At 49.9% G+C, this 27,556-nt stretch overlaps 10 protein-coding genes across 11 annotated transcripts; 7 read left to right on the forward strand and 3 right to left on the reverse strand.

Moving 5' to 3' along the window:
- The first annotated feature begins 43 nt into the window (after window positions 1–43).
- PV06_10389 (uncharacterized protein) lies at window positions 44–1,489 on the forward strand. Its single transcript, XM_016411938.1, has one exon. The coding sequence runs from the start codon at window positions 173–175 to the stop codon at window positions 1,337–1,339; it is 1,167 nt and encodes a 388-aa protein (XP_016257558.1). The 5' UTR covers window positions 44–172; the 3' UTR covers window positions 1,340–1,489.
- Window positions 1,490–3,414: 1,925 nt separating this feature from the next.
- Window positions 3,415–5,127, forward strand: PV06_10390 (uncharacterized protein; the record flags this gene model as incomplete). The annotated part of the gene is made up of 1 exon (XM_016411939.1): window positions 3,415–5,127. The coding sequence occupies exon 1, from the start codon at window positions 3,529–3,531 to the stop codon at window positions 5,125–5,127; it is 1,599 nt and encodes a 532-aa protein (XP_016257559.1). The 5' UTR covers window positions 3,415–3,528.
- Window positions 5,128–5,216: 89 nt separating this feature from the next.
- PV06_10391 (uncharacterized protein) lies at window positions 5,217–7,055 on the reverse strand (the record flags this gene model as incomplete). The annotated part of the gene is made up of 2 exons (XM_016411940.1): window positions 5,217–6,350; window positions 6,405–7,055. The coding sequence occupies 2 exons, from the start codon at window positions 7,053–7,055 to the stop codon at window positions 5,217–5,219; spliced, it is 1,785 nt and encodes a 594-aa protein (XP_016257560.1).
- A 1,053-nt stretch (window positions 7,056–8,108) lies between these two features.
- On the forward strand, window positions 8,109–8,800 carry PV06_10392 (uncharacterized protein). The gene is made up of 2 exons (XM_016411941.1): window positions 8,109–8,391; window positions 8,441–8,800. The coding sequence occupies exons 1-2, from the start codon at window positions 8,253–8,255 to the stop codon at window positions 8,704–8,706; spliced, it is 405 nt and encodes a 134-aa protein (XP_016257561.1). The 5' UTR covers window positions 8,109–8,252; the 3' UTR covers window positions 8,707–8,800.
- Window positions 8,801–8,820: 20 nt separating this feature from the next.
- On the reverse strand, window positions 8,821–11,736 carry PV06_10393 (DNA mismatch repair protein msh-2; the record flags this gene model as incomplete). The annotated part of the gene is made up of 2 exons (XM_016411942.1): window positions 8,821–11,662; window positions 11,713–11,736. The coding sequence occupies 2 exons, from the start codon at window positions 11,734–11,736 to the stop codon at window positions 8,903–8,905; spliced, it is 2,784 nt and encodes a 927-aa protein (XP_016257562.1). The 3' UTR covers window positions 8,821–8,902.
- Window positions 11,737–11,944: 208 nt separating this feature from the next.
- On the forward strand, window positions 11,945–14,396 carry PV06_10394 (uncharacterized protein). The gene is made up of 5 exons (XM_016411943.1): window positions 11,945–12,202; window positions 12,259–13,519; window positions 13,576–13,730; window positions 13,793–13,990; window positions 14,049–14,396. The coding sequence occupies exons 1-5, from the start codon at window positions 12,052–12,054 to the stop codon at window positions 14,324–14,326; spliced, it is 2,043 nt and encodes a 680-aa protein (XP_016257563.1). The 5' UTR covers window positions 11,945–12,051; the 3' UTR covers window positions 14,327–14,396.
- Window positions 14,397–16,288: 1,892 nt separating this feature from the next.
- Window positions 16,289–18,790, forward strand: PV06_10395. 2 transcript variants are annotated; one of them, XM_016411944.1, is made up of 10 exons: window positions 16,289–16,338; window positions 16,424–16,527; window positions 16,595–16,692; window positions 16,753–16,907; window positions 16,989–17,053; window positions 17,125–17,308; window positions 17,377–17,761; window positions 17,830–18,023; window positions 18,103–18,257; window positions 18,360–18,790. In XM_016411944.1, the coding sequence occupies exons 1-10, from the start codon at window positions 16,298–16,300 to the stop codon at window positions 18,668–18,670; spliced, it is 1,692 nt and encodes a 563-aa protein (XP_016257564.1). In that variant the 5' UTR covers window positions 16,289–16,297; the 3' UTR covers window positions 18,671–18,790. The 2 variants fall into 2 exon arrangements, with proteins under 2 accessions (XP_016257564.1, XP_016257565.1); XM_016411945.1 differs by having other exon boundaries at window positions 17,830–18,257.
- A 139-nt stretch (window positions 18,791–18,929) lies between these two features.
- On the reverse strand, window positions 18,930–20,450 carry PV06_10396 (uncharacterized protein). Its single transcript, XM_016411946.1, has 2 exons — window positions 20,048–20,450; window positions 18,930–19,959 (listed from the first exon to the last, which is right to left on the reverse strand). Exons 1-2 carry the CDS (start codon window positions 20,228–20,230, stop codon window positions 19,141–19,143), a joined length of 1,002 nt encoding a protein of 333 aa, XP_016257566.1. The 5' UTR covers window positions 20,231–20,450; the 3' UTR covers window positions 18,930–19,140.
- Window positions 20,451–21,118: 668 nt separating this feature from the next.
- On the forward strand, window positions 21,119–24,207 carry PV06_10397 (uncharacterized protein; the record flags this gene model as incomplete). Its single annotated transcript, XM_016411947.1, has 2 exons — window positions 21,119–21,182; window positions 21,239–24,207. 2 exons carry the CDS (start codon window positions 21,119–21,121, stop codon window positions 24,205–24,207), a joined length of 3,033 nt encoding a protein of 1,010 aa, XP_016257567.1.
- Window positions 24,208–26,048: 1,841 nt separating this feature from the next.
- PV06_10398 (uncharacterized protein) lies at window positions 26,049–27,410 on the forward strand (the record flags this gene model as incomplete). Its single annotated transcript, XM_016411948.1, has 2 exons — window positions 26,049–26,217; window positions 26,269–27,410. The coding sequence occupies 2 exons, from the start codon at window positions 26,049–26,051 to the stop codon at window positions 27,408–27,410; spliced, it is 1,311 nt and encodes a 436-aa protein (XP_016257568.1).
- Window positions 27,411–27,556: the final 146 nt, after the last annotated feature.

Genomic DNA, 27,556 nt, shown 5'->3' on the forward strand with positions numbered 1-27,556 from the left:
CCCAGGTTAGGGTATCCGGGTGCTCATTGAGAGTATAAAGACGCACACTGAAGATTACCTGAAAGTGTAGAAGAGCACGCCCTGCGACAATGCCCTTGACCTTCCCCCCCTCTCACGCTACACCTCTACATACACAACTAGTACACCGCTGCTCGAGATCTACAGTAGACATATGCACAGAGAGACCTTCTGTGGCAGGGTCTCTAAATTGAGCGCGATGTCTGCCTCCGATATGTATGTAAATTCGCAAGCCCAAACATGGAACTATGACTACGAGACCGATGTCGGACTTGCCCAAAAGTTCCATAAGCGGCTTCCTGGATATTGTCCAAGCCCACTGGTTGCCCTCGATGATGTTGCAAAAGAGCTGGGCGTGAAAGCTGTCTTTGTCAAAGACGAGAGTAGTCGTCTTGGACTGCCGGCATTCAAAATCCTAGGAGCATCATGGGGCACATTTCGTGCCCTGGCAGATCGTACTGGACTCCCTCTTGATGCGAGTCTCGAAGATGCAGCGAAAGCTGCGCAAAGATCACGACTCGTTCTGTTGGCGGCCACCGAAGGAAATCATGGTCGTGCTGTGGCGCGGATGGGCAAAATCCTCGGCATTCAAACCCAAATATATATGTCGAGATATGCCGATCATGAGACTGTCCAGAAGATCGAAAGTGAAGGCGCGAACGTCACAGTGATCTCTGGAGACTATGATGAAGCGGTTGGGAAAGCTTCGGCTGAATCCAAACAGAATCCCAACCACCTCCTCATTCAGGACAATGCGTTTGAAGGATACGAGCAGATTCCAGCCTGGATCGTGGAAGGATACTCGACTCTTCTGGTCGAATCTGAGCAACAACTTGCGAGTCAGGGGCTAAGGGCGACATTGATGATCACACCGATAGGAGTCGGGTCGTTGGGTCACGCTGTTGTTGCGCACTGCAAATGGGGAGGAAGGAAGATCAAAGTGTTGACAGTAGAGCCTGAGACGGCCGCTTGTTTGAACCGCAACCTCCAATCTCAGACCTGGGAGACGATCGAAACGTCAGCCACGATCATGAACGGCATGAATTGTGGAACTGTGTCACCTATTTCATGGCCTGTTTTCCTAAAGGGCGTTGATGCCAGCGTGATGATATCAGATCTCGAGTGCCACAAGGCTATCAAATACTTGCAAGCTCATGATGTCAACGCTGGTCCTTGCGGAGCTGCCTCTCTTGCTGCGCTACGAAGGGCGAAAGCACTCGACCCAGCCGCGATCGGGCTTGATTCCAATGCTGTCGTTGTTTTGCTAAGTACCGAAGGCGCCAGAGGGTATACCTTGCCTGCAGGTGCTTCTGACACTTGAATCGGTATGAAGATAGTTAAGGACGGCCAATCAACTTCTTAAATACACCCGTCATGAAGAGAGGGATTCGGTTTAAACAGCAAAATATCGGGATAGAGAAGCAAGGTTACAATGTTAGCCGATGCGGCAACAATCACGGTTACAAGGCAGCTATGTTCCCTTGGAGAGAAATCGGATCTGAATTGAATTTCATTGATTTTTCGATTCTTTACACGATATTGATTCTGGGGATGGTCTTCTGCCCGAATAGTACTCGTTGCAGCTAGACAAGTGCACCAACCAACCATGGCCTGCTCGCAGCGCTTGACAGGAAAAAGCTGCCTCTTGCATCTCGTCAATGTTTGCCCTCACACTCTATGATCAAGGTACCACAAAAAGGTCTCCACAGCCCTGTGTTCGCTGTAGGCGCCGATGAACTGTTACCGAAGCCTCTGCAATTGCCACGCATCACTCCTCTTCCACCATAGCTGCGCAGCTTCTGCTTTCTTTTCACCGTCGATTCCTTTTTGTTCCCGTCCAATGGTTGGAATCTACCAAAATGCAAGACTCTGTGTATTAGGTCACCTTGTCGATTGCTATCTCTAGCCTTGGCCACGTCTCATCATTATTGGGGACCTTTCAGCATTTCTTGGTCAGGTGGTGAATATGCCACTTGCATCTTCCCTTCTTCTGCTGAACGGGCAACTTCGTCCTGGCTTCAGGGTCGGCAAGGCACTTGATCAAACTTTCTGCGAACTGGCCCTTTTTCCGAACCATTTGAGGAAGCTCTCTATTGACTTCTTGGATGTAATGGTCCCAACCGACTTGGAGAATTGACCAAGTCAACAACTTCATCACCAGTGCTCTGAGACCCTCATCGACAGGTTGGATATGCTGGAGTCGATCCAGGTATCTTATCCATGGCATGTCTTCCTGCGCCAGAGTGCAGAATGCATCTAGTAGTGCGTTGGCGTACTCCTCCAGCCCAACACCTATGGCACAGCAGTAGGCATCGACAATTTCAGTGCCAATTCGAATACCTTCGTCATGTGTTTTTGCTAAGTCTGCTTGAGAGTAAGGAAGAGTGTTGAAGTAAAGCCAATTGACTAAATTCTCTCCCAACTCTTTGCTTGTTATTTCAGGATAGGATATACTACCGTCAAACGTTGTATCTTCGCATCGTCTTGCAAACCAAGGGCTCTGGCAGAGGATGTCTTTGTGGACGACGAGTCGGTATTCGGTGTTCTCGAAGCCCGCAAACTTCAGGGTGACCATGTCGGTAGGGAAGGAGATACTGGCATACTCAGAACCCATATCTAACTGGTCTCGGGGGGTTTGACGTACCTTTTCTTGCGACTTAACGCCATGGCTAGACGTGGGCCAGTACCTCTGGCGTAGGTGTCGATGGCTTAGGTAGCTGGAGAAGGAAGGAGGTGATGTGAGTTAAGAGCCGAGAGTTAGAGAGAATTGACGGAGAGTTTGCAGAGTGATATTGTGGAATTGGAGTTAGTAAAGACTATGAGACTTCTGGGCAATCTCTCTGGCACCCATAGTGAAGTCACTGAGTCCTCACTTCTATTTCAGGATTCATTTACTTTCGAGTTCATGATTCGGAAAATCTAGACTCTGGTCTGTGAATGATCACACCGGCATTAGCGAGCAGTTTGATCATCACGAAGTGTCCAATGGGTCAAAAGCTTTCCGATTCTACTCATATGTTTTCACCTAGGTACTGAGAGTAAAGAGGTGTGACTCGTCCGGGACCATTCACGATATACCTCCCTTCTACGGAGAGCCTCGTTCAAGACAACTGCGCTTTTCAAACAAGCACGAACTCCGCTACACAAGCTTGAATATCGGATTACCAAGCCTTAGAGGTAATCTCCAGTAGGTCAATGCGTTGAGACCGAGGTCAGATGTTTGCTGCTCGTCATAAGGAGGGAAGGTTCCCTATCCCTTGATTACGCTCTCAGCCTCGTCACATGACCTCTCACCGTCGACGTCATTTTGTTGACGCGTGCTTCCGACTCTTTATTGACATCAACTTCAACGTCGTCTTCTGACTTGACTGATCTCTACACAACTTCTACAAGACCAACTCATATCAACATCCCAGCGGGACCAACAAGAAGACATCATGACACAATTCGACATTTAGAGCAGCTGTATACATATATTTTTACACAGTCACCGGCTCAAACTACCTCGACATGGCTCCATCCTTATTCCAACTACCGTTTCTCTCCTCCATTTCTAATGCGCTATTACCACCATCCACATCACCTCTTGAAACCACCAAAGCCACGATGACGGCCACTACCCTCCAATCATGCCCCAACCCGCCGTCACTGTCTTGCCCATTCCCTCCACCCCGCGAGATCAACACGTGCTGCCTGAACCACCCTTCGGGTCATTTTCTCCAGACCCAATTCTGGGACACTTCTCCAGCCCTCGGGCCCAACACGTCCTGGACCATCCACGGTCTCTGGCCGGACCTCTGCACGGGAGGGTTCGATCAATTTTGTGATACGACGCGATCTCATCCTCCCGGCGCCATGCGTGATCTGATCACCACTCTCCTCAATCAAACGCATTCGGACCCCAAAGCCCTCCTCGATTTCATGGACGAATACTGGCTCTCACTCAATTCAGACGCCGCACACCTCTGGTCCCACGAATGGAACAAGCACGGCACATGTATCTCGACCCTCGAACAGGGTTGTTATCCATCGTCATCAACGCATGAGTACTCTGATAGTGATGAGTCCTCGGACAGCAACCTCGACCTAGGCATACTAGATTACTTTATCCACACGACATCTCTCTTCCGTACGCTAGACACGTACACCATCCTGTCTGAAGCCGGCATCGTTCCTTCCCACGAAGTACGCTACACCTTACAAGACCTCGAAGATGCTATATCCTCTTCGCCATACAACCACCCCGTGACGTTCCGTTGTACTCACTCTGGCGAACTCAACGAGATATGGTATCATTTCTCCGTCATGGGTTCACTGAGGAACTCGTACGACGATTCTTCTCTTTCCACTTCCACCTCCGTTTCATCACATGGTACCACCGACCAACCTCCAGCGCAGCGGTACTCTTCTTCTACTCCATTTCTGCCTGCCGACGCCGTCCGCGAAATATTCATCCCCACCGACCCCGACGGTGCCAAATCCAACTGTCCGAGCCGTGGGATCAAGTACTTGCACAAGAATGGGCATTCCGATCCTGGTCCATCACCCACGCATACCTATACGCGCACGTCGACGACCACAAGCACACCAACATCCCCACCGTTTACGGGCAAGGGCCATCTCGCGATCCACATTCTCGACGACGACCACCATGGACCGACTTTTTCCGAGTCCGAATCTGAACAACAGCAGCATCCCCTCGTCTTGAACGAGCAACTATCGGATGATATCGCAACACAGTCGAATGACGACGACAACAAAGGCTGTCTCATTCGCCTGGGTCAATGGTACGTCTCGGGCACGTGTGCCACCTTTCGCGCACAAAAGGACGTCGTCGATCCTGGCCACGCGCCGCTCTTCTCCCTCTCGTCCAGCTACTCGCCGTGCGTCGTCAACCCAAAAACCTCCAGATTCGAGTGTACCAAGTCGACCGCCGTACAGAGTATCTTCTCTTCGGACCCTCAAAACCCCCGTGCCCTGTCTTACCAGAATAAGACGACATTCTATGCGAATCATGTACCGAAACGATTTGACAAGGTCGACGTGTATGCAAATGATGGTAATGGTGAAAGAAGTGTTCAATTGGAAATTCATTGGGTAGCTACATAGACCATTCCATGCAGCAAAGTTTTCCTTGCTGCCGTTTAGACAATCTTTGTTGAACTCGCGCTTTTGCATTGAGCTCTATCCCTCTCCTATTAATGCTTCGATGCCGGTAAATCATCACTGCTTCCTATGCTCATTGCTCCAACCCGGCGACCCATCTTCCTCACTCCTCGCACTCCGGCTCCAAATAGATTTTTCACGATTTCCCCACTGGACTGCCGTTCCGATTTACGGCGAGAACGAATCACTTTCTCCTTCTCTCCCTGCACAGTAACCATTTGAACCTGTGGGAAGAAGGCTTGCGACTTTTCCTCATAAGGGGGCATTGTGTGACCACTTTCCATCATAGCACAGTCAAGGCTTCCAACCACTTGGTCTCGCTTTTGGATTTTCTTGCCAAAGATCAAGCTCCGCTCCTTCTCTGCAGGTGGTGTAGCCGTGGGAGTGGAGAGTGATTGCAGGCTGCGGCTCTCACTGTTGGCAAGACTGAAGGATGGTATGCGTGAGCCTGACCGCCAGTGTGTAGCGTTCATTTGACTGGCTGTATGAGATTCTCTCCCCTCAATAGTTTGCTCTGCTGATTCAGGAGTGTGTCCGACATGCGAGATTCTTCGATGGTGGACCTTGTGATCAGTCGAGTTTGATTGATAAGTAGTCTTGATAAAAGGTACCAATTGTCTGCTGGCGAACTTTGGTATGAATGATGCCAAGTTACCAGTAGTCTTGCTCTTTGCAAGGGTGCCTTTGCCCTCCACCCCGCGAGAAGCCTTCCCCATTACGGCTTCGGCATTGATACTTGAAACGCGGCTGGTGGATGTTGAGGTACTGCCAAATGGCTGAGATTCATTCCAAGTGGTTCCAGATTTTCGACCACCGCAACCGGCCATCCTTGGCCTTGACCCGGCGTCGGAGGCTCCCGACAAAGATTTACTGTCTCGGTATAGACTTTGATGAGATATGCCCAACTTCTTTAGCAACGCGACCTCAAAATGCTCGAAGCTTTCAAGTGCGTCATCAGTCATGCAACATCTTCTAAGCTCGTCTAATGCTAGCCTTATTCGCGCTCTTTCACGAGCGTCAAACAGCATGTCGATAGTCTTAGTAGAAGATTCAAAGGGAGGCAGAAGCTTGGTGTTCATCAGAGGTTCACTTCGAATCCTGTCGCATACTGACAAATAACGACCAGCCCAATACTGGGAGGACTCTGCGTCATAATTGAAATGTTTCTATAGTCAAATTAGCAGTGACGTACAGCACATATGAAAGATTTACTAGCATACCTGTTTGAACCTTTCGAGAAATACGCCGCTCTGAGTAGATGCAGTAGCACTTGTAGTTGTTGTAGCAGTGGGCAGGTCATGATCGAGGCAATGCCTGTTAGCCAGAGTTGGATTAATAGCCAGATGTCCCCTTTTGGCGCCTGCCTTTTGTACATCTGCTGGTAGTGGGTCAGATGCGGTGGCTTCCATAGTGATTGTATTGCTAGGTGTTGTTTGAATCGTCTCGATTTTCTGATGTTGGGTGACTGTCGATGGGAGTACATGCCTGCTTGCATCGCGGCCTCCCCTAAATCTTTCTCTCAGGCGAAAACGGTTGATAGCAGCCTCCCTTTGTGTTTGCTGCATCATCTCCAGCTCTTCATCTGTCATTCTACTTTCACTCAATGCAGTAGCGATATCAAGTTGACTCTCATCGTCTTGATGTCTCTTGAAGTGTGAGACCTTCACCGAGGTCGGCTTCCGAGGAGAAGAGGTTGAGTTTGTTGACCCAAAGCACGTTATATTGCCCAGAGTTTGTGTTCTTGGGAGTGGTGGCCCCAGTGGCTGGAGCAGGCGCTTCGGGGTGATGTCGCGAGATAAGCTTATGAGATTGGACATCGTGTTCGACTTTGGAAGGTTGAAGCCATCCCTCATTTGATGCGATGGTGCCATTTCAGACCCATGGAGAGAGCCACAGGACAAATGGCGATCGTGATGGTGAGCTACAACACAAGGCCCATCACGTGGCTGTCGTTGACTGTACGGGGGATATGGTGCCGAGCTGACAGCAGAGGGTTGGAACAAGGGTATCGACGAAGGTGGCCATCTTTCAGTAGTAGTCCAAGGCTCCACATGACAATACTCAGGACTGAGGCTTGTCTTGTTCAGATGTAATCCGGCTCTGCTGCTCCCACCTCCACTAGGCGTAGCACGACGAGAGGTACCCGTTGCAGGATATGGAATGGCGGAAATCGAGGATCGACAACTTCGGGCACTGAGAGCAGTAGGGTCAGGCGAAGTATAGGTTGACGGCATATTTTCCTGGGACACACGGCGAGTGTAATTTGACGGTCTTTCATGCTTTGGTGAGCGAAAGAATGTCAAACTTGAATGATGCGGAAGTGGCTCGCAGGAGGCGAAATCCATTCCAGATCCTGCCCTTGACCGCAGTTGAACAGCCGTACCTTCCATTTCCGCATTCAGAGACGTGGAGGTTGAGGAAAATTTGATACTATTATGATCAGCTCACTCAATAGACTCACTGGATTTCTGTGCAATATGAATATCACTTTGGACAAGTTTTCCATTGTGGCAGACGATAGATAATGCGACGGCATTCACAACCAGGTGGTGACCACTTCACTGATACACGGAAAGTGCAGCGCAGAATTGACCATCGTATCGAGACATGACCCTTCAAATATGACATCGTGTCAGCCTACCTAAAGGGATAATCGGAGTCGAATTGAGAATGGTAAGCTCAGGTTCATCCTATAGGTAGCTATAGTTCACACCGATTTGTTGTTTGTTCGAAATTGATTGCGAGAGAAATGCTGGAAACGCGGTCGCATTGTTCTTTAGCCTTGTCGATCGGCCTCGTCGTAAGACACTAAACCGTATTCAGCGACTATATCACAGACTCCAGCCTTGTCCACCATGATGTAACTTGAATCTTCGTGACATCACAGAAGAATTTGATATTTTCTCTGATTATAAGTACAAAATGTGACATTGGAATTGCTTAATGACATATGTTCTCTTGCGAAAACTTCACAAAGGACTACCACACTCTCGCCCCCTGGCAGCCATACCGTACCGAACTATCCAGCCGTAACCCCTTTAGTCTACTCCTCTCTTGATACGATCACAATGTCTGAACAGTACAAGGGCCAGGACCTGATGGATATTGCCAAGCAGGCTGAGCAAGATCTTGCCTCAGACAAGCTCAAGCATGGAGCTCAAGACGGTGGTTTTGGAGGGAAGACTGTCCATGGAGGCAGTGTCAGCAGTAAATGGCCCTCGTCCACCTCAGCAGGTCTCGTCTGACACTCTATAAGCCGTCGAATCGGGCATTGACCAATCTGTTACCAATAAATTCCCTGGCAGCACCGCTGAATACGGCAGCAAGGTCTCAGGAGCAGGGAACAACCGCGAAATTCCTCCAGAGGAGGGTGGAGGTACCGTAAAGGGTACAGGAAGACCCACGAAAGCTGGAGACTTTGACCAAGGAGAGGCCGGCGAAGGCCCAGAAGATGTCGCTGCCAGACGAGCTCAGGACCGGGGCGGAGACGATGATGTACGGAGTAACGTCAAGAACGCATAAGATGGAACACAAAAGTAGCTTGGATTATATCACTCAGGCATCACTTGGAGTACTGTACATACCAAGCAGGCTACCAGCCTATAAACGATGTCAAACCCTTTCCGAGTACACCTTTTCGTGTCAATATCCTCATCAAAAACACCTGTCTGTCGCCATACACCTTGCTCATCGAATTCAAGGGCTTTCTGCCAACTCTTCACAGCGCCTTGATAGATTGAAAGAAGGGGTTGGCCATCAAGGTGGAATCGCCTTTGACCAAGTCCCTCATGAGCTGGAGCTTTTCATCCTTACTCATCTCTCGTCCCTCGATTTGGCCCTTCCAATTCTTTAGCATGGCTTTGAGCAGCTTACTTCCTTCCTCAGCATCTTCCTTGGAGTACTGCTCTTTCTTCTGTTCCCCAGTCACAGCCGAGAAATCTTCCAGTTCTTCAGCCTTCCGGCGTGCCATGTTGACCACCTTCTCTGGAAATCTCACTAGTTCAGCGACGTGAATACCGAAGCTCTGGTCACTGATTCCCGCTTCCACTCTGTATAGCAGGGTGACCTCTCTTCGTTCAGAGGCGGTGTTGCTGGTAGCCTGGTCCACAAAAGCCACTACGTGTAAGTTCTTGACTGCGTTTGGGTATTTGTCAGCCAGAGCAGTCAGTTCATGGAAATGTGTTGCAAAGCATCCAAAAGCGCCAATTTGAGCCACGATTTCCTCACTAATGGCCCAAGCCAAACCGAATCCATCGTAGGTGCTCGTCCCTCGGCCGAGTTCATCAATAATGATCAGCGAGTCTCGGGTAGCACTTTTCAAGATGTTCGCTGTCTCAAGCATTTCGGCCATGAACGTTGAGACACCCTTGAGTTGAGAGTCTGAGGCGCCAACACGGGCAAGTATGCAATCAAAGATGGTCAATTCTGCCTCGGAACAGGGTACAAAGCAACCAATCTGGGCCATCAACGCAATACACCCAATGGTACGAATGTAGGTAGATTTGCCGCCCATATTTGGACCGGTGATAATCAAGAATCGTGACTCTTCTCGTTTCAGCTCCACATCATTGGTGATGAAATTGATATCATCCTGAGCTTCCATACATGGGTGTCGGGCTTCTTTCAAGATGGTGTCGCCAGTTCCACGCTCGTGCATCTTAGGCCGAACGTAAGCGGCGGGTGCGTGCACCGATACATGTGCCAGGCTCACAACTACATCCAGGTGGGCGATGATAGCAGCGAGTTGTTCGATGACCGGTGTATATGATGACGCCACTGAGACCACCTCGGAGACAAGTGAGCCTTGCGTTCGGTTATATGCAGCGGAAAGTTGGTCGTGCTCCCTTCTTAGTTCTTGCAATTTTGAGGTCGTAAAATATACTCCGTTCTTTTGAGTCGAGATCTCTTTGTACAATGGTTTATTGCGTATGCATCCAGCTTCAGTACGAGTAAGTCTGAAACAATAGCCGTGGACTCGGTGATTCTCCAGGAAGAGTTTCTTGTCCAAATCTTGGTTGAGATCTTTGCCCGCTCGGCGGTGCTCACTATCCATACTGTTCTTGAGTTGATCGAGTTTGGTTCTAATCGTTCTCAATTTATCATCAAATTCTGGTTTGATGATGAATTCGTGTCGGTCTAATGCATCGAGGTCGACTGTGGTCTCGACCATCTCTGCAAGCTTGCCTAGAAAGTTCGACAACTCTTTCAATTTCGAAGTGTACTGTGCCTCCAAGGGTATCTGATATTGCTCGTCCACAACGGTCTCTAAGGCTTCAATGAAACCTGGGAGTCTAATGACGACTTGATAGGCACGCACAACATCTTCGAGGTTGGCCATCTTACGTTGAAATTTCTTCGCAAGGCGATACAGGTCGGGGATGGAGCGTAGATGTTCCTCTTGCATCGTCTGTCGGAGTTCGGTGTCTGTTACGAAAGCTTCCACAAGTTGTTGTCTCGTCTCGATCGCCTCCAGGCCCATCAGCGGTTGCTTCAGCCACTGTGCCAGTAGACGACCTCCGATGGGTGTCTTACAATGGTTGAGAAGACCGAATAAGCTCATGCTCTTCGCACCATCTCGAGGACCAGGCATGAGGTTGAGTGCTCTTAGAGCAGCCGCGTCGAGCTTCATGAAGTGACTCAGGTCGTGCTGGTAGAGTCGGTACTGACCGAAGTTGCTGGGATCTGTCATCACACCAAGGTACTTGATCAGTGCAGCGGCACTGGCCATAGCAAGCTTGAGATCAGTCTGTGGCAGCAACCCCATAGAATTTTCGCCTTTGAGCAATCTAGACAGGTCTTGCTCGATATCTTTGGTTCCATAGTCGCTAGCAGCTCTTTCAGAGATTGCAACGCCACATGAATCGGCTATCTGTCGTATTTTCGTGAGCTCAGGGTCCTTCTTCTGTCCGTCGCTTGCAATGACACACTCCTTGACTCCAAGCTGAATGAGCAGACTTTCGAAATTTGAGTAAAGGTCATTATCGAGAAATTCGCTGACACCAAGTTCTCTGACGCTTGCATCTGCGAAACATACTCCCACATTTCTGGCCTCTCCCGTCTTCGCGCTGACTTTAACGGCAAGAATGATTGGTGCACTATCACCTTGACTGTCTATGCCTGAACCCAGCTCTTCCTCCACAGCCTGCAAATTTCCAGGGCTTGCTTCTCGAGCCAGTTTCCATTGTCCCTTACCGCTGGCTTCCCAGATCTCTACTCTTTGGCCCAACTTGAAGAGTGCTTCACGGAGTAGGTTGCGGAAGACTGTGGTGGTCATCGTCACGCTGGGAAGCGCATTTTCGCTGCGGCCCAGGTTTCGGAGGACAGCAGTGGTTTTGTACACTGTTCGTGCAATGAATTCTGCATCCTCGCCATGAGCCGAGTACCAATCCGTTCTGTCGAAGACACGGATTGTACTAGTTCCATCTGGCTTTGCGGGTAGGGAACGAAAGGTGCGGATGAAGCCACCCTCATCGTCGACCTATGTTGCGTTAGACTTGAGAAAGAGGGGATCGTCCCGGAGAGGCATACCTTGAGTTCTGGTCTCGATGCCATGGCGATGTCTATACAGTGCAATACGCCGTCGCTACAACATACGCAGCATATCAATATAGCGTCGCCCTTTGGACTTTGCAACGCGCAGGACGCGTAAAGTGACAGTCCGACGCGATCTCTTGGCGGGTCAAAGGCAGTGTTCTTGGCATTTTGAACGGAGACGGTCACATAGTCGTATTCTACTGCTGCTTATCGACAAGCCACCTGTGATCGATAAGATATTCCCATGTCTCTTCGTTGAATGTATTGTGACCATGAAACTTGAAATTATTCTGGTACTCAAAGAGCTGGCTCATTGTCAATGACAGTATTACGATGCAGGAGGACGATCAAGCTCCTCGGAGACGGCGCTTCAAGATACAAAGTGAGTTTGGCAGTTCCAGACAGTGGCGAAGTCGCAAAAGCCGCCCCTGCGATGTATGTCGAAAGCGAAAGACAGCATGTGTGATAGAAGAGCAGCCTCCATGTGAGTAGCCTGAGGCATCAACCATTTGGATTCGAGACTTACTCGGCATCGGGAAGGCCTTTTCTGCAAAGGGAGAAATGTAACCTGCGAGTTCACCCCTGAATCACTTCAAGAGCGTCAGCCTAGAAAAAGCAACAAACCTCACGATGAGGAAGTATCGCACACGGTGATGTCAGATGGCAACTCTACCTCTCCTCTCGACAGCATCCCATCGATGCAAACCAGTCCTAGCGAAACTGGTCGCGCGTCTCTCTATTCGCCTACTGCGTACTTGCGGAGCATAGATATCAGAGGTGATCAACCCAGAAGTGGCTTCATAGCTGTTAACAGCCACGAACCCCAAGTCGGAGAGCCTGTCGTCCAAACACTAGAAGACGGAAAGGACATGACAGCCCACTCTCTGGGTCTTTGCTCCGAACAAGATGCAAATCTCCTCGCTTCTTTCCGATCTGTCATCATGAACGAGTCGAATCGTATCGCTGGAGACATTATGCAAGTGCATCCTGGGGACTTTGAACGCGGTACACCTCCGGTACACTTCTTCATTCTCCGAGATTGGTTTATGCCATACGATAACCGGATCAAGGATGAAGCTTCTCGGCTGATAGAATCTGTGGTAGAGCCGTATGGTCCAGACCTGGTTCGACTATATTTCAAGCATGTCCACACCGTTAATTGTGTTGTGTCGAAAGTGCGTTTTCTTCGCGCCTATAAAGAAGATAGGCTGAGCATTCCTGCGTCTCTTCGAGGCGCGATCTATGGTATGGGAGGCGTCTTCTGGAACCAAGATCCTGTGCTGAAAACAGTGACCCGAAATTTTGAACAATACGAACTGTTTCAAGCTGCTCAGGCCTCTCTGGAAAGGGAACTTGAAGCTCCCAATCTTTGGAGGACTCAGGCTTGCCTACTGATGATTCACGAGAAGGCGGCTAACAACACCACATTCGAGACCCCGCGATTATGGACACTTTCCGGTCTAGCAGTTTCATGCGCGCAAATGGTTGGTCTTCACCGGGATCCATCAGACTGGAATATTGCTCCATGGGAGAAAAGTCTGCGGAAAAAGTTATGGTGGTCAACTTACGTGACAGACATGTGGACATCTGTGTCACATGGTAATCCACCTCATATATATCGAGCTTCATACACAACCGCAGAACTCAACATGAATGACCTGCAAGTTGATGAAGATGTTCCAGAAGACCTCGCAGATATGGTTGATGAGACAAGTACTCTTTTCGATGCCTCTACTGCAGCACGATTTCTTGAGATGGTGAAATTGACGCAGATATTACACACAGTACTCGAAACATCTTTGTACTGAGCCCTTATGTCACCATATCATCGGAAGAAGACTAATACTTTGCTGATAGTTTCGATGAAAGTTATCGTGACATGATGATCAATCCTTCAGAACAGGAGACCAAGCTTGTCGACATTCAACGGCGTCTCCAATCCTGGCATTCCCTCGTTCCGCATTGCGTAACGATGGGCTACAACAGCAGCACGCACAGCTTCCAAAACAACGGTACGCTGTCAACATTGTTGTCACAAACTTCTCGTTTCCGTCTCAGGCTAATTCTGTTTCAGGCCCCCTACATCTGGCATACTTTGCCGTTCAAATCATCCTGTTCCGAGCATTGATGACACCGGCGTCTATGGTAGCAAAATACAGTCCAAAATCATCCCTTCAACGCTACTTTGGTGCGGCAATGGGTCAAGTCGGCGTCTTTCTTGCCTTTATGGACGGACTCACTCCAGAAGATCTTCGAGCATTCTGGGGTCGACGTAAGCCTGCCTGCTGATTTCCATGCCCAAGACTGGTGACTGCGCTGACTCTCTCTAGATGGACGTTCTCAACTCATCCTGATCGGCAATTTTCTGATCTACGTTTTCCTCCTATCTTCTAATCCGGAGCAAGTCCGTGCCACTTTCCGACTTCTAGAGCGGTTCCATGAATCACTTCAACGAATAGGCGAGTACGTGGATGAAGAGTCAGTATGTCTGATTCGACCAGTGGCATTGCGAATCGATTCCTTTTTCACCCAGGCAGCAAAGATCATGAGAAGAGGTTCAGCTTCTGGATCATACACGGCCGGCAGCGTCGTGAGTACATCACCTTGAGCGTAGTCCGAGCAGTATACTCTACTTTGAGATCGTCTACAGTTCCCCTTTGCGTCGAACAGGGTATGACCATGTTATGACATGAATGAATGAGATAATGAACATGGTTATGCATTCTCAGTAGCATTCTTCATCTAGCCATGAGAGGTTTGACGATATTCTCTAACAAAGTCACTCATCGTCCCCAAAGAATACCTTAATCGGCATCCAGGAATCATTGACGGCCTTGAACCGAGTCTTGATTGCCGACAAAGCTTCCATCTCATCCTTGTTCAATGTCCAGCCGTCCAAGGCGAAGTTCCCCTCGATCCTGGAAAAGGTTACGCTCTTTGGAATTATGCTTGTTCCTCTCAGCAAGCCCCACATGAGTCTTTGGCGATTGTCAGTGGACTCCAATATTTACCATGGATGTGAAAACTTACAGGATCTGTGCTGGTGTTTTCTTGGTTGTGCCTGCTATTCTCGATAATACAGGATCAGCGAAAAGTGGATTATCAGTTGCTCCTCCGAGGCAAGAGTACGCAGTGCAGTGAATCGACTTTGATCTGCAATACTCCAGTAACCTAGACCTGTCGAATGGGTTAGATTGAAGCGCCAGGCAAAACAAAGTGTCAACGTACGATGGATTCGCTGGATGCAACTCAATCTGATTGACTGCCGGCACTACCTTGCAGGATGGATCGTTGAGGAGCTTTTCAAGGTGACGGATCTGAAAATTCGATACACCGATATTCTTGACTTTCCCGGTACTCAGCAGCTTCTGCATCTCTTGCCTTGACCTCCAGTCAGCTCTCAAATATTGCACAAACTCAACATAAAGCAACCTTACCATGTCTTCACAAAGTCCCAGTCTGGCAAGTGCTTGGAAGGATCGGAAGGATCAGTCGAGCAGGGAAAGTGTACTAGATACAGGTCGATATACTCGATTCCCAGATCGCTCAGTGACTTTTCAAAGCCCTCGCGAACCCTGTGGTGCCAGGGATTGTCGAGCTTAGTTGTCACCCAAAGTTGCTTCCGCGGCACTCCCGAATCCCGAATACCCTGACCAACCTCGACCTCATTTTGATAATTCAATGCTGTATCTATATGTCGGTATCCTTTTTGAATCGCATGGCATACTGCTTTACGGACCAAGTCTGGCGGAGACTTCCAGGTTCCAAGTCCGATCGCTGGAATCTCAGATCCGGTGTTCAAGGTGAATGTCTGCGACGTGTGGTTTAGGGAAGTCATGACTGCCGGCGATATTGAATGGTTTCTTTGATGAACACACGGATACTATCAAAGTCGTTACATGCACAAATGTATATCCCCAACCGTGTCAGCAAAGAACAATGGACAGTCCTTGGACGATAATAATCTTGGTCGCTAATCATGCGGATCTAGAGATAATGCAGTCTCGTGGTCCCGGATCTTCATGAGACCTGCAGGCCGAGATGGATATTTTCTCCTCGACGGCCGATATCAACATGTTCTCGGTGCATCTTGTTCGGTCCACAGACCCTCCCCCGATGTTGGCGCCATACATTTAGTACGAGTATGTTTGGTGGGAATTCTGCAAGTACCACGCTGATATGCGGAGTGACTCCAGTTCGGCAATGTACTGTTAACAAGCCAATCAAACATTACTAGCAATTTAGCAAGTCTGATCGGCCAACTCATGTGTGGTTGCTATCATCGGTCAACTACCACGAACTACGAACCCCTGTCCGGAGAATGGAGTTTCTTCTCTGGGTTCGTCACGATCGGCCTACTTTGCAATCCTGTACGAATGCCCCCGCCTAGACCAACGTCTCACTGATAGCCCACATATGGAGGAGTATGTATAAGCAACTTCTCCCCAGAGGAATTTGCCCCATTCTAGAGTCAACTTTGACCACGCTATTGTGTAACATTTTGCACTTCAAGAGGACCCCCAAACCTCTGCGCAGTGTCCCATTGCAACTAGGGTCGGTGCGAAGGACAACTACAATTATGGGCCACAAGTGGGAACAGTTAAAGGTGCAGCTTCAGGTGTAAGTTGTAACCATGTTAAACGGGCTATGAATGAGTTGGGAATGTCGCCCTCTGAACCTGACTGACTGATATTGTCGTTGCCAGACCCAAGGATGAAGACTCCTACTACGACAACACTAGATGGTGCAATCGAGACTTGATTCCAATGCCTCCGGAGAGACGAACCTGGGGTATTTGGGGATATTGTGGTACGGGAGAAGTCTACTTATACAACAAGAAATGACCTTAGAAGGCCAAAGGGCTGACTGTTGGCAGGATACTGGACTGTTTCCGGCTCGTGTATCTCGGCGTGGTCGACAGGAAGTACTCTTCTCGCCTTTGGGCTCAGTCCCCAGCAGGCCATTGGCGTTGTGGTACGTTGGGTCGTTATTCTACTCTGCCTGCTCGGTGAGGCTGATGTGAAGGATGGGTAGATTGTCGGAGGTATACTCACTGGTTTGTTGGCTGTGGCCTGCGGCTGGATGGGTGAAACACATCACATTGGATTCACCGTGTCTTCTCGGTTCTCATGGGGTATGAACGGGTCATATTTTCCCGTCGTACTTCGAGTGTTTGTCGCTTGCATGTGGTAAGCCGGCTTGCTTCCCCGTCATCTACCATCTTTGTCGGCGCCGACAGGATCTGCCATTAACGCCTGATGGTTCCGCAGGTTTGGCATGCAAGCTTACTGGGGAGGCCAAGCGACACGAGTGTTGTGGGGCGCTATCATTCCAGGTACGATTCTCTTGTTCTACCCATCCACAGCTCCCATGGTGTTGCTCAGTATAATAATCATGGTATCACAGGCTTCGCCAACATGAAAAACTTCTTCAGTGAAGGTTCCCATCTCCTGACCAAAGACTTTATCGGACTAGTCATATGGATGCTGGCCTTTATCCCGCTCGTCCTCGTACCTCCTGAACGACTTCAAGTCCCCTTTGCCATCTCCTTTTTCCTGTTTGCAGGATCCTGCATTGGTCTACTGATATGGTTGGTACTCCTTTCCCACTCTACTATCCTTAGTTCCCACGTACAGATTTAACGACAACATCTGCCAGGGCTGTGCATAATGCTGGAGGCGCAGGGAGTATGTTCCACGAACCAGGACATGCCGAGAACACCGGTTGGGCCTTTATGTTCGGCATCACGGCCATCCTCGGTGCCTGGGGAGCCGGGACGTTGGGCCAGTCGGACTGGACTCGTTACGCCAATCGCAAATTCGCCCCTACGGTATCTCAGATGGTTGCCGCGCCCATCACCATCGCGGTTACGGCCATCATTGGGATCATAGTCACCAGTGCCTCGGCCGATATTCTTGACGGTGAAATCGTTTGGAATCCAATCTACCTACTAGCCGACATCCAAGATGAGTACCATTCCAGCCCAAGATCTAGAGCGGGAGTCTTTTTTGCAAGCTTGGGACTTGTCAGCTCTCAACTAGCGGTACGTTCAAAAACCCCCAGTACTCCGTCTTCTAGGTGCTAACGGGACTTGTTGATGGTTGTTTTTAGATCTCTGTTGTGTTAAACTCCGTCTCGACCGGTATGGACATGGCCGGTCTCTGGCCCAAATACATCAACATCCGAAGGGGGAGCTATATCATGGCCTGTATCGGCATCGCAACTCAACCGTGGCAACTACTCAGCACCGCAGACAAGTTTCTCAAGGTCTTGAGCGGATTCGGAGTATTCATGGCACCAGCTACGTATGTCTACTCTCACAGTGCGAATGTTATACCAAAGCCATGCCCTTGGAGACTGACCATTTGAATCCGTACTGTTTAGGGGAGTCATGTTGGCCGACTACCACCTCGTCCGTCGAAGGAAACTGAAACTCAATGATCTTTACACCGGCGACTCTTCCTCAATTTATTGGTTCAACAAGGGTGTCAATTGGCGTGCCATCGTGGCTTTCCTTTCCGGCGTCTGGCCATTGTTGCGTGAGTTGACTACTTTTCTTTGCCCCCCAGTGTCTAGATGTGGCGATTTGGTTTCCTAGACCTCAGTTTCGAATACTGACGCCTTTTCTTCGTCTCAAAAAGCCGGCCTGGTTGGTACCGTCGACAACGTCACCGACTCATCATTCACGGGTTGGATCCGCTTGTACAATCTGACCTTTATCGTCGGCTTGGCAATGAGTTTTGCTGTTTTCTGGGTCTTGAATTATTTCTTCCCTCCCTACGGACTTGGCCAGGAAGCCCCGTTTGTGGATGAAGTTCTTTCGGGTCTCGAGCAGCAGCATCGGCCCGGATCACGGATTGGCGCCGGCGCCGGCAAAGGTGGTGAATTCGTCGATGAGGAGGTCAACGAGAAGCACCACGGGGTCGGAGTTGCAGCCACTGTGTCTGTCTAGCTGCTGAGTTCAGGGTGTAGTTGGGAAACCGTTTCTCCATGACAGTGGTCATACATCTGCCATGCTAGCTACTATTAGAGATAGTGATCGACATTGGCTCGAGTATGAAGAAGACTTTTCGAATTGCCGACGTGAGAGCACAGTAGATGCCGGAAATAACCATCACATTGCATCACGTAATTTTGAATTACAGTCGAAAGAAAATCGTAGCACACGCACATTCCTATTGATCTTCATATTCTTGTTACGGAATATACTGCTACAGACATATTGAGATTATGAAAGAGAAAAAAAAGACATCGTCACGTCGTAAGATTCACACAAGTGAAAGAAATTGCCCACCAAAAACCTATCTAGTAAACCATGAGCAATAGGCAACTGAGCAATACACGACCCAATCTCCTCCTCTCCATGCCTGATACACACTACATACTCCGTACAGAGTAAAACACCTCGCCTAGATACCGGGTTCAGTACGTAGCATTCAACCTCATCTCGATATACTCCCTCGCATTGATAGGTTCGTATTTCTTGGGTCTTGCTTTTTCATCATAGCACCCTGGCAAACAATCCACGGTCTTGTCCCTGTCCGCCGTGACAAAGTACGGAATCGAGTACCTTGCTTTCGTCATTCCTTCCACGGTCATTGGTGGTGCCCTGACTCGGTGTAATGTGGACTTGAGAGTGTCGTTGCTCCAACGTTGCAAGAAATCACCGATGTTCACCACGATCGTACCAGGCACAAAAGGGGCAGGATTGAATTTGCCCTTTTCGTGCATATCCTCCACCTCGAGACCACCGACCTGATCCTGAAACAAAAGAGTCATGGTTCCGAAGTCCGAGTGGGCGGCGATACGTTCCATCTTGCCATCGCGGAGGAGTTCGGCCTCAACGGGTGGATAGTGCAACAACCGAATCTGGTTGTCCTTTTTCGTGTGGTATTCACGAAAGAAATCCTCCGGGAGGTCCATCCCTAAAGCGATGGCCTTCAACAAGTCGAGTTCCACCTTGTAGCATGTCTCGAAGAATCCGGTCATGAATTTACGAAACCCCGGTAGAACCTCCTCGGGGAACCAGATGTTGGGAGTGTGTTCGTCGTCTTCACGGCCGAGTTCGAATGACTCCTTGAAATCAGGGCACTTTCGTAGATCGGCGATCGAATCTTGATCAAAGACCATCTGTACAACCTTCTCACGACCGATCCCAGAATAACCTCGGTGCCACCAGCCGTAAGGCGGGTGAGGAGCTTTGTCTTTGTCCTCTTGAGGGAGCGAGAAGAATCTTGAACTCTGTCGGGCGTTCATGTCAGGCAAAAGTCAGGTGAGGATGGTGGTGCTCCGACAAAGCAGAAGACGTAAAAGGAAAATCCAAACATACCCATTCAAATGCTTGATCGAGAATTGTTTGTGGAAGGCCGTGGTTCTTGATGTATGCAAAACCCACATCTCGAAACGCCTCGTAGACTTTTTTACCAGTCTCTTGAACCTCTTCGGGACTGCCTGAGCGCATAGGCTCGAGGTCGATAATGGGGATGGCAAGTTCGGCGGGTTTGATGGCCATGTTTGTACGTTTAGCAGCTGTCCTCACTGGGTTTCGTGACAAGAGTATGTTATGTGTTCATAGACACTTGGGTCATAAAATCCATAGATGCTAGCGTACACTTTTTTATGTCGACGTCGGGGTTCGTCTTTTGTAGAAGTCGTGGATAGTGATTTTGGATCGCTTCGAGGTTGGCCGATAGTGTTTCCTCTGAGAGTCCGCGTCAGGCCACACACTGTTCTACCTTTGGATACCAAAAGATAAGCAGCAACGAATAGGACAATATCGCAAGACAGTTGGCCGATCCGTGGCAAAGCGTTGACCACGCGATGTTCTGCCTTGATTAGACGAGGACAGCCGCATGGTCTAGATATGTATCGATGAGCTCTCAAAACAGGTCAGTGATAAGCAAGTACCCGCCCAGAATCCCATCTTGTTGGTGTAAGATAGGATCTGTAGAATGCCGCTTGGAGAATCTGGCCGTTGATCTGCATGACCTTTCCACCCGAGGTCAGATTGTTAGCCGACCGTACAGTGCTCTCGATTGAGGCTCCGCTCTCTTGAGTAGTCCGAAAGCCCTGCAGCAGTCCCAAATCTAGAGGGGCCCAGTTTGCACTTCGGCCTATTGGTGGCTTCACGACACCATCTAACGGTGTCGCCGCTCAAGTCCGCCTATTCAGCACCTCTGGGAAAAGTCATTTCTCTGATGGACAATACTCCGTATCTAACCGAGCAGAGCATCATCGGCCAACCATTTGAGTACTGTGGCTGATTGAGGAACAGAGCAAATCGTCTCGGAATCAAAGGGTGCGGGATACAAAGGAAGAGGGAATCGGACAACATCAACGTGTCTGTCATGCTCGAGGAAGACCTGAACTAATGAGATACGACCACAGCAATTGAGCAATCATGGGTAGCATAGGCGACGTTGGCAACGCGCTTCACAAGTACCGTGTGGGAATTGATGTTGGAGGTGAGATGATAGCCACTTGCTGCCACCTTTCGTCTTGCTCACGACCACTTTCCCAGGGACCAATACCGATGCCGTACTAATCTCACTGTCGCCGACAAAGATCATCGCCTCACACAAAGCGCCTACAACACCAGATGTAACAACTGGTATTGCCGAGGCAGTACGTGCAATTGTCTCGACAAGCAATGTCCCTCTCGACGCCATAAGCTGCGTTATCATTGGGACTACACATTTCGTCAATGCTGTCGTCCAACGGTCACCATCACTTCAACGTGTCGGTGTGGTTCGGCTCTGTGGAGGCGGCGAAGATGGATTCGGACTCGGCGTGCCACCCTTTGTTGACTTTCCAGGGGACTTGCGCCAACTCATCTCATCCAGGCCTTTCTTTTGTCAAGGCGGACATCAGATCACTGGCACAGAGATCTCACCACTAGACGAGACCGAGTTGAAACGTGTGGCCGAGGAGTTGGCGACCGCCGGTATTTTCAATGTTGTCATATCAGGAATATATTCACCCCTAAACTCGGCGCATGAGACGAGGGCAGCGGATCTCATTCAGACTAGAATGACCGAGATATGCAAACGATCAAGTCTCAACGTCCGCCCGAGGATCACACTGTCGCATCGGATTTCGTCTGTCGGTTTTCTGGCTCGAGAAAATGCAGCCATCTTGAACGCGGCTCTCAGACCCCTTGCCGAGAAGACTATCACGGGGTTTCAGAAAGCCATGCAAGATATCTTCCAAGGGAACCCTTGCACTCTGTATCTCACGCAGAATGACGGCAGTGTACTCAGCGCTCCGGATGCGATTGATCTCCCCATTCGCACATTCAACTCCGGCCCAACAAACTCAATTCGTGGGGGGGAATTTCTCTGGAAGACTGCCCATGCCGAAACAGAAGAAGCACATACCGGACGTCAAGAACCTCTTGTGGTGATCGACATTGGCGGTACCACTTCAGACAGTGGCTTGCTGCTACCCAATGGTCTTCCTAGAATGAGCTCACTGATGAGCCTTGTGGGCGGCGTGCGCACGAACTTTGCTCTCCCCGCGGTAGAGAGCATCGGCTTGGGGGGTGGAAGCATCGTAAGAAAATTAGGGGACAGTCTTACTGTTGGCCCCGATAGTGTCGGGTTTGAACTTCCACGAAAAGCCCGGCTCTTCGGAGGCGATGTCTTGACGGCCACCGATATCATAGCCGCATCTGAGTTACACGCACCTTCGGGGTCAAACCCACTCGAAGGGTTTGGATCACCTGCTCGGTTGAAGGATATTACACCTGATACGGTGAAGATAGCCAAGGACGAGATGCGACAGATCGTGGAAGAGGTGGTCGATCGTACCAAGGTGCAGAAAGGAGATATCGATGTTCTGATTGTGGGAGGTGGTGCCATCTTGATCGACACTGACAAACCTCTCGCTGGAGTTCGCGCTGTACGGAAAGTCAAGGGCGGAGAAGTTGCGAATGCCGTGGGCGCTGCCATCTCTCGTGTATCTGGTGTCGTGGACACGGTGGCAGATACTTCCCATCAAAGTTTGAAGCAGGCACAGGATGCGGTCATGGAAATGGCAATCAATGCTGCTGTTGACAATGGAGCTCGAAGAGATACCATTGAGATTGCCGAGATCACAATCCTCCCTATTCAGTATGTTGATGCCAAGGCACGAATCCTCATCAGGGCAGTGGGAGTCCTTGACACAGTCAGAAGTTCAAAGTTGGAGACCATGGGAGCATACGAAGTAGAAGAGCTCACGACCGAGACTAACAATGGGCAAGCGATAACCGCTGCAGCCTCAACGGAAGCGGTCGAATCGATCGATATCAGGAGTTATCAACCAGAAGTCATGCGAGGGTTGTGGACAATATCAATGACTGACCTTCAATGGATTTCGGACGGGTGCAAAATTCTCGGTTGCGGAGGTGGAGGTGAGCCTTATCAACAGTATCTCAAGATCAGAGCACGCCTTGAAAAACACCCGGGGTCCGTGAAGGTGGTCTCTCCAGCAGACCTTCCAGACAGTGCCACAGTCGGTTGGACAGGCTGTCTTGGAAGCCCTGAAGTCAGTATGGAGAGAATGGAGGCCAATGAATGCAATAAGGCTCATGATGAGCTCATACGGGTTATGGGTTATCCACCAGTGGCAGGGTTTCTAGCTCTGGAGATCGGCGGTGCGAACGGCCTCGTTAACCTTGAGGTTGCGGCAGCCCACGGTGTACCTTGTGTCGATGCCGACTATATGGGCAGAGCGTACCCAACTGGATGGCAGACGACCGTCAATGTCTATGGCTCAGCTCGAGGAGAAGCACTTTTGCCCGCAACCATTGCAAGTGGAGATGGATCGTACATGACTATGACCTCCAGCAGGACAGACAAGCTCGTCGATGCCGCACTGCGTGCCGCCACTGTTGAGATGGGATGTCGAGCAGGAATGGCGGGTCCTCCCAAGACGGCGAAGGTCGTACAGGAAGAGTCAATCGTCAACACCGTCTCCCTGGCCTGGTGGATTGGCAGGGCAGTGGCACTGGAAAAGAATATAACGGACAAAGCGAAGAGAATAGTCGAAGCAGTCGGTGGGTCTGATAGCGCCAGAATCCTGGCCGAGGGCAAGATCACGAGCGTCGAGCGGGTTCTGAAAAAGGGCCATACGTACGGCATTGTCGAGATCGATGGCCTTCTCAGTGATGGGTCGCCGGCGATCGTCAAAGTGCCCTTCAAGAACGAAAACGCCTTCGTCGAGGCGACAGACCACGAGGGTCGAGTTTCAGTACTGGCATCGGTGCCTGATCTCATTGCGCTGCTCGACTCCGAGACAGGTGCTGGCCTAGGTACACCCGAATACAAGTACGGTCTGAGGGTGACCATTGTAGCTATTGCGGCATCTCCCCGTTGGACAGACACTCCGAGGGGTTTGGAGCTTGGAGGGCCGTCCTCGATGGGATTCGATGACATTCAATATGTGCCCATTGGAAAGTATTCGAAGCCTCGAAGTGTCGTTGAAGCGTATGGCGGAGCGATGGGATAGAGCTTAGACACCATATAGTACTGTATAATGACGGTGGAATGATAAAAACTTCAGGTTAACTACCTAGTCCCTTCGGTGGCACCTGTGACACTGCCAATATCACCATTGGGTTAAACTGATGGCCTTAGCGTTGTCCTAATAGGGTCCCGGAAGCCGAGGTCTAGGGGCTACTAATAGGCCTAGACGCCAACGTCAAAGCCCAGAAGAAGGTAAAGCACAGGCCGCAATAAGCTCCTAAGGACTATTTTCAGTGGACTGCTACAATTCCCATGAAAATTAAGTCCACGCGTCTTGTTTGATTGATGAGTTCTTCCTCTTTGCACTCAACACTACCAAGATAGACAGGCCAAACTGAACGCAGCACAAACATCTCAAAATAGGAATGACAAAACGACTCAGTGGCCAAATCCACTAAATGATCACCACACATTTGATACAAAGGCTGATCGATTCATGCTCACAACACACGACCGCATCTTGATCTGCCACAGTCAATCTTGATCATCCCAACCTCTCTTGATGCAAGCAACTTACTTCAGATGAACATGGTCCCATCACTGATAGATCATTTCCCATCATTATTGTTCTTATCCTTACCCTTTGCCTTGCTCTTCTCTTTCGCCTCTTCCACTTTCTGCTGTTGGTCGTCGGGCGTTTCTTCAGACGTGCCGTCAGCTTTCGGAGCCTTGACACCAGCCAGCGACCCTTGCCAGAGGAAGAGACAGAGCCCGACAAAAGACGTTAGCAGGACAATCCTCAGAAGCCATTTCGCCGTCCTCCCATAAGTGTATGCCCAGCTGGCCAGCCAAACGACAGACGGCGTCACCAATTCCCTTCTCTCTTTCTCCAAGTCTGGATTCACGGTGATGATCAAGGCCAGGAGGGCCACCAGAATAAATGCCAGGATAGTGACGGTCAGGACCTGAATGCAAGCCAACAGGATCGCAATATCCTTCGTGGTCTCAAGGACCTCGAATCCCGCTGCCACCAAGGGAGTCACTTGCTCGAAGGCAGCATTGATTTCTCTGCTGTATGGGATACCCATTGTTTCATTGAGACTTCAAAATGACTGTCCACAAAGGTGCAGGAGATCGACTCATGGTGCATATTGAAATATTTCATCTTCATCGTATTGTATGTGATGTCATGAACAGCAGCATTGTTTTGCTGGCCAATCAAGCCAGGATGTTGCCAACTTCTGTGTCCGTCTCATCTCACTTCCACCAACAACCTGGTAAATCAGCCTTACTGTACGAGATACAGGCCCAGGGCTTTCCCTGTTGTTGATAACATATGCCTTGACAATGCAGCATCCCCGATATGTGGAACGCCTCGGCGCCAATGTTGTTAGTGACTTGGCTCAGGCTCAATGAGTACCATCAGGATCCTCGACAGTAAGTAAGCGACGGTCAACAGTCCAATTGCGGAGTTTCTCCTCGTACCTGAATCTCCAGACTACATCAACCTCGAATGCAATAGGTCTTCATGTCTCATTGCTGCCGCTCCCCATCAGATATGATTGGTGTGAGACACCGTCTGTGGTGAGTTCTTTCCATTCTTCGCCCAACATTTCACGATGCGCCTGCTGACCGTAATTTGGCCTTGTGCCTTCCAGCAAGTCTCGTGCACAGCGCCTTCCCATGACCAACAGCCTGATACATCGCTTGTCATGGCTCCCAGACTTCTTCTTTTCTCTCCGTATCACCCATCATCCATCACCAAACACTTCCATTGCGTGGCCGTCCACCTATTGTTATAGTTACAGCCTTTATCTTCTATCACGAGCCCCATTCACCACTTGTACTTCTCAACCATCTGATCTACTTCGACAGTCTCTCCAGATGGGCAAATCAAAGGGCAAGTCGGCTCGCGCCGACCGAGCAGAACAAAAACTCCAGGAGACGCCACTTGAAGCCGAGTCTCGCAAGGAAGCCAATTTTGCTGAAGTCGAATCCAAGTTGCCAAAGCGTTTTGACAGATCTGAGATGGGTTTTATTGACAAAAGCACCAGTAAGTATGGAACTCTCTCTAGCCTGCACGTGGTCCTAACAAACCTTTCAGGCATTCTCGGCCACCGCAACCCTTTCGGAAAGAAAGCAAGTCCCAAAGACAACATAGTATGGCTTCTCGACAATACTGCCTACACCCCTGTCAAATCAGGCAAAGATGATGCCCAAACCTGGGAGGCGGAATTCGTTGCCTGTTTCTTTCGTGCAGGTCGTAAGGATTTGACCAAATATGTCAGCAACATTGTGGATATGTTAGGCATCGATGGCACGGCCGGCACTGATCCAGAAGTCACCAAGAGAATTGAAGAACGATTGAAGCCCTTTGTTATGGCGATTGCACCCGCTCGAACCATTGAGGTGGAGGTACCTTGCCCAACACCACAAGGTAATCCACACAAGCGACTTCTCGGTCCGTCGAATCTCAACGGCATCAGTAGCCAGATCATGCCCACTGGCGGTGCAGGTGACGCCGACGGCAAGACAGTCGTCTGCTCGAGCGTTGATGGTCTGTTTGCAGAGCTCACATCGCAGACACACTTTGTTGGCCCGGAAGGCTACGCCATCATCTCTGACATCGACGACACCATCAAAATCACCCAGACTCCGAATCCTACTGGGATCTTGCGGTCTACTTTTGCGGATGAACCAAAGGTGACTACTGGAATGCCAGAGTTCTACAAAGTCTTGAACGAGGCTTTCAAGTCTCCTGCTTGGTTCTATCTCTCCGCATCGCCGTACAACTTGTATCCGTTCCTGCATGGGTTTGTTCATCAGCACTATCCAGCTGGAACAATGATTCTCCGGGATGCATCATGGATGAATCTTGGCGGTTTGCTACAATCCTTCACACAAGGTGTACAAGAGTACAAGACGGACCGAATCGACAAAATCCAGTCGTGGCTTCCTAACCGCAGATTCATTTGCATCGGTGATTCGACCCAATCTGACCCTGAGTCATATGCCCAGATGTACACCAAGTATCCCGATTGGATCAAAGCAATTTACATCAGAAAGGTCGTTGACGCCCCGAATATGGATGCCAAGAACAAAAACAGTCGCTTCGCGGAGGCTTTCAAAGATGTGCCAGATTACGTGTGGAGGGTGTTTGTGCAACCGGAAGAATTGGCAGACCATGTCAAACACCTTGCTGGCCAGGCCCATCCCGGCTTCCTTGGATCTTTGCTCAGTGTTTAGTGCCAGACTGAGCATGGCATGCAGCCAAAACGATCAAAGTCCCAGCTCGGCACCCCACGAACAGGTACCCCACAGCCTCAGACACCGGAGACCAAAACTCCGCGTTCTGCGAGTCCTGCACCACCAGAGTCGAATGTTGTTGATAA

This window comes from Exophiala oligosperma, assembly GCF_000835515.1.
Source record: "Exophiala oligosperma strain CBS 72588 unplaced genomic scaffold supercont1.13, whole genome shotgun sequence".
NCBI lineage: Eukaryota > Fungi > Ascomycota > Eurotiomycetes > Chaetothyriales > Herpotrichiellaceae > Exophiala > Exophiala oligosperma.

Bases quoted from the DNA above. Each gene is read 5' to 3' on its own strand.
- PV06_10389 (XM_016411938.1), top strand. From the start codon at position 173: ATGCACAGAGAGACCTTCTGTGGCAGGGTCTCTAAATTGAGCGCGATG.
- PV06_10392 (XM_016411941.1), top strand. From the start codon at position 8,253: ATGTCTGAACAGTACAAGGGCCAGGACCTGATGGATATTGCCAAGCAG. The intron at 8,392-8,440 runs GTAAATGGCCCT...ACACTCTATAAG, and splicing joins CCATGGAGGCAGTGTCAGCA to CCGTCGAATCGGGCATTGAC.
- PV06_10394 (XM_016411943.1), top strand. From the start codon at position 12,052: ATGCAGGAGGACGATCAAGCTCCTCGGAGACGGCGCTTCAAGATACAA. The intron at 13,520-13,575 runs GTACTGAGCCCT...CTTTGCTGATAG, and splicing joins ACAGTACTCGAAACATCTTT to TTTCGATGAAAGTTATCGTG. The intron at 13,731-13,792 runs GTACGCTGTCAA...ATTCTGTTTCAG, and splicing joins GCACAGCTTCCAAAACAACG to GCCCCCTACATCTGGCATAC.
- PV06_10395 (XM_016411944.1), top strand. From the start codon at position 16,298: ATGGGCCACAAGTGGGAACAGTTAAAGGTGCAGCTTCAGGT. The intron at 16,528-16,594 runs GTACGGGAGAAG...GACTGTTGGCAG, and splicing joins GGGTATTTGGGGATATTGTG to GATACTGGACTGTTTCCGGC. The intron at 17,309-17,376 runs GTTGGTACTCCT...AACATCTGCCAG, and splicing joins TGCATTGGTCTACTGATATG to GGCTGTGCATAATGCTGGAG.
- PV06_10396 (XM_016411946.1), bottom strand. From the start codon at position 20,230: ATGGCCATCAAACCCGCCGAACTTGCCATCCCCATTATCGACCTCGAG. The intron at 19,960-20,047 runs GTATGTTTGGAT...AACGCCCGACAG, and splicing joins TCGATCAAGCATTTGAATGG to AGTTCAAGATTCTTCTCGCT.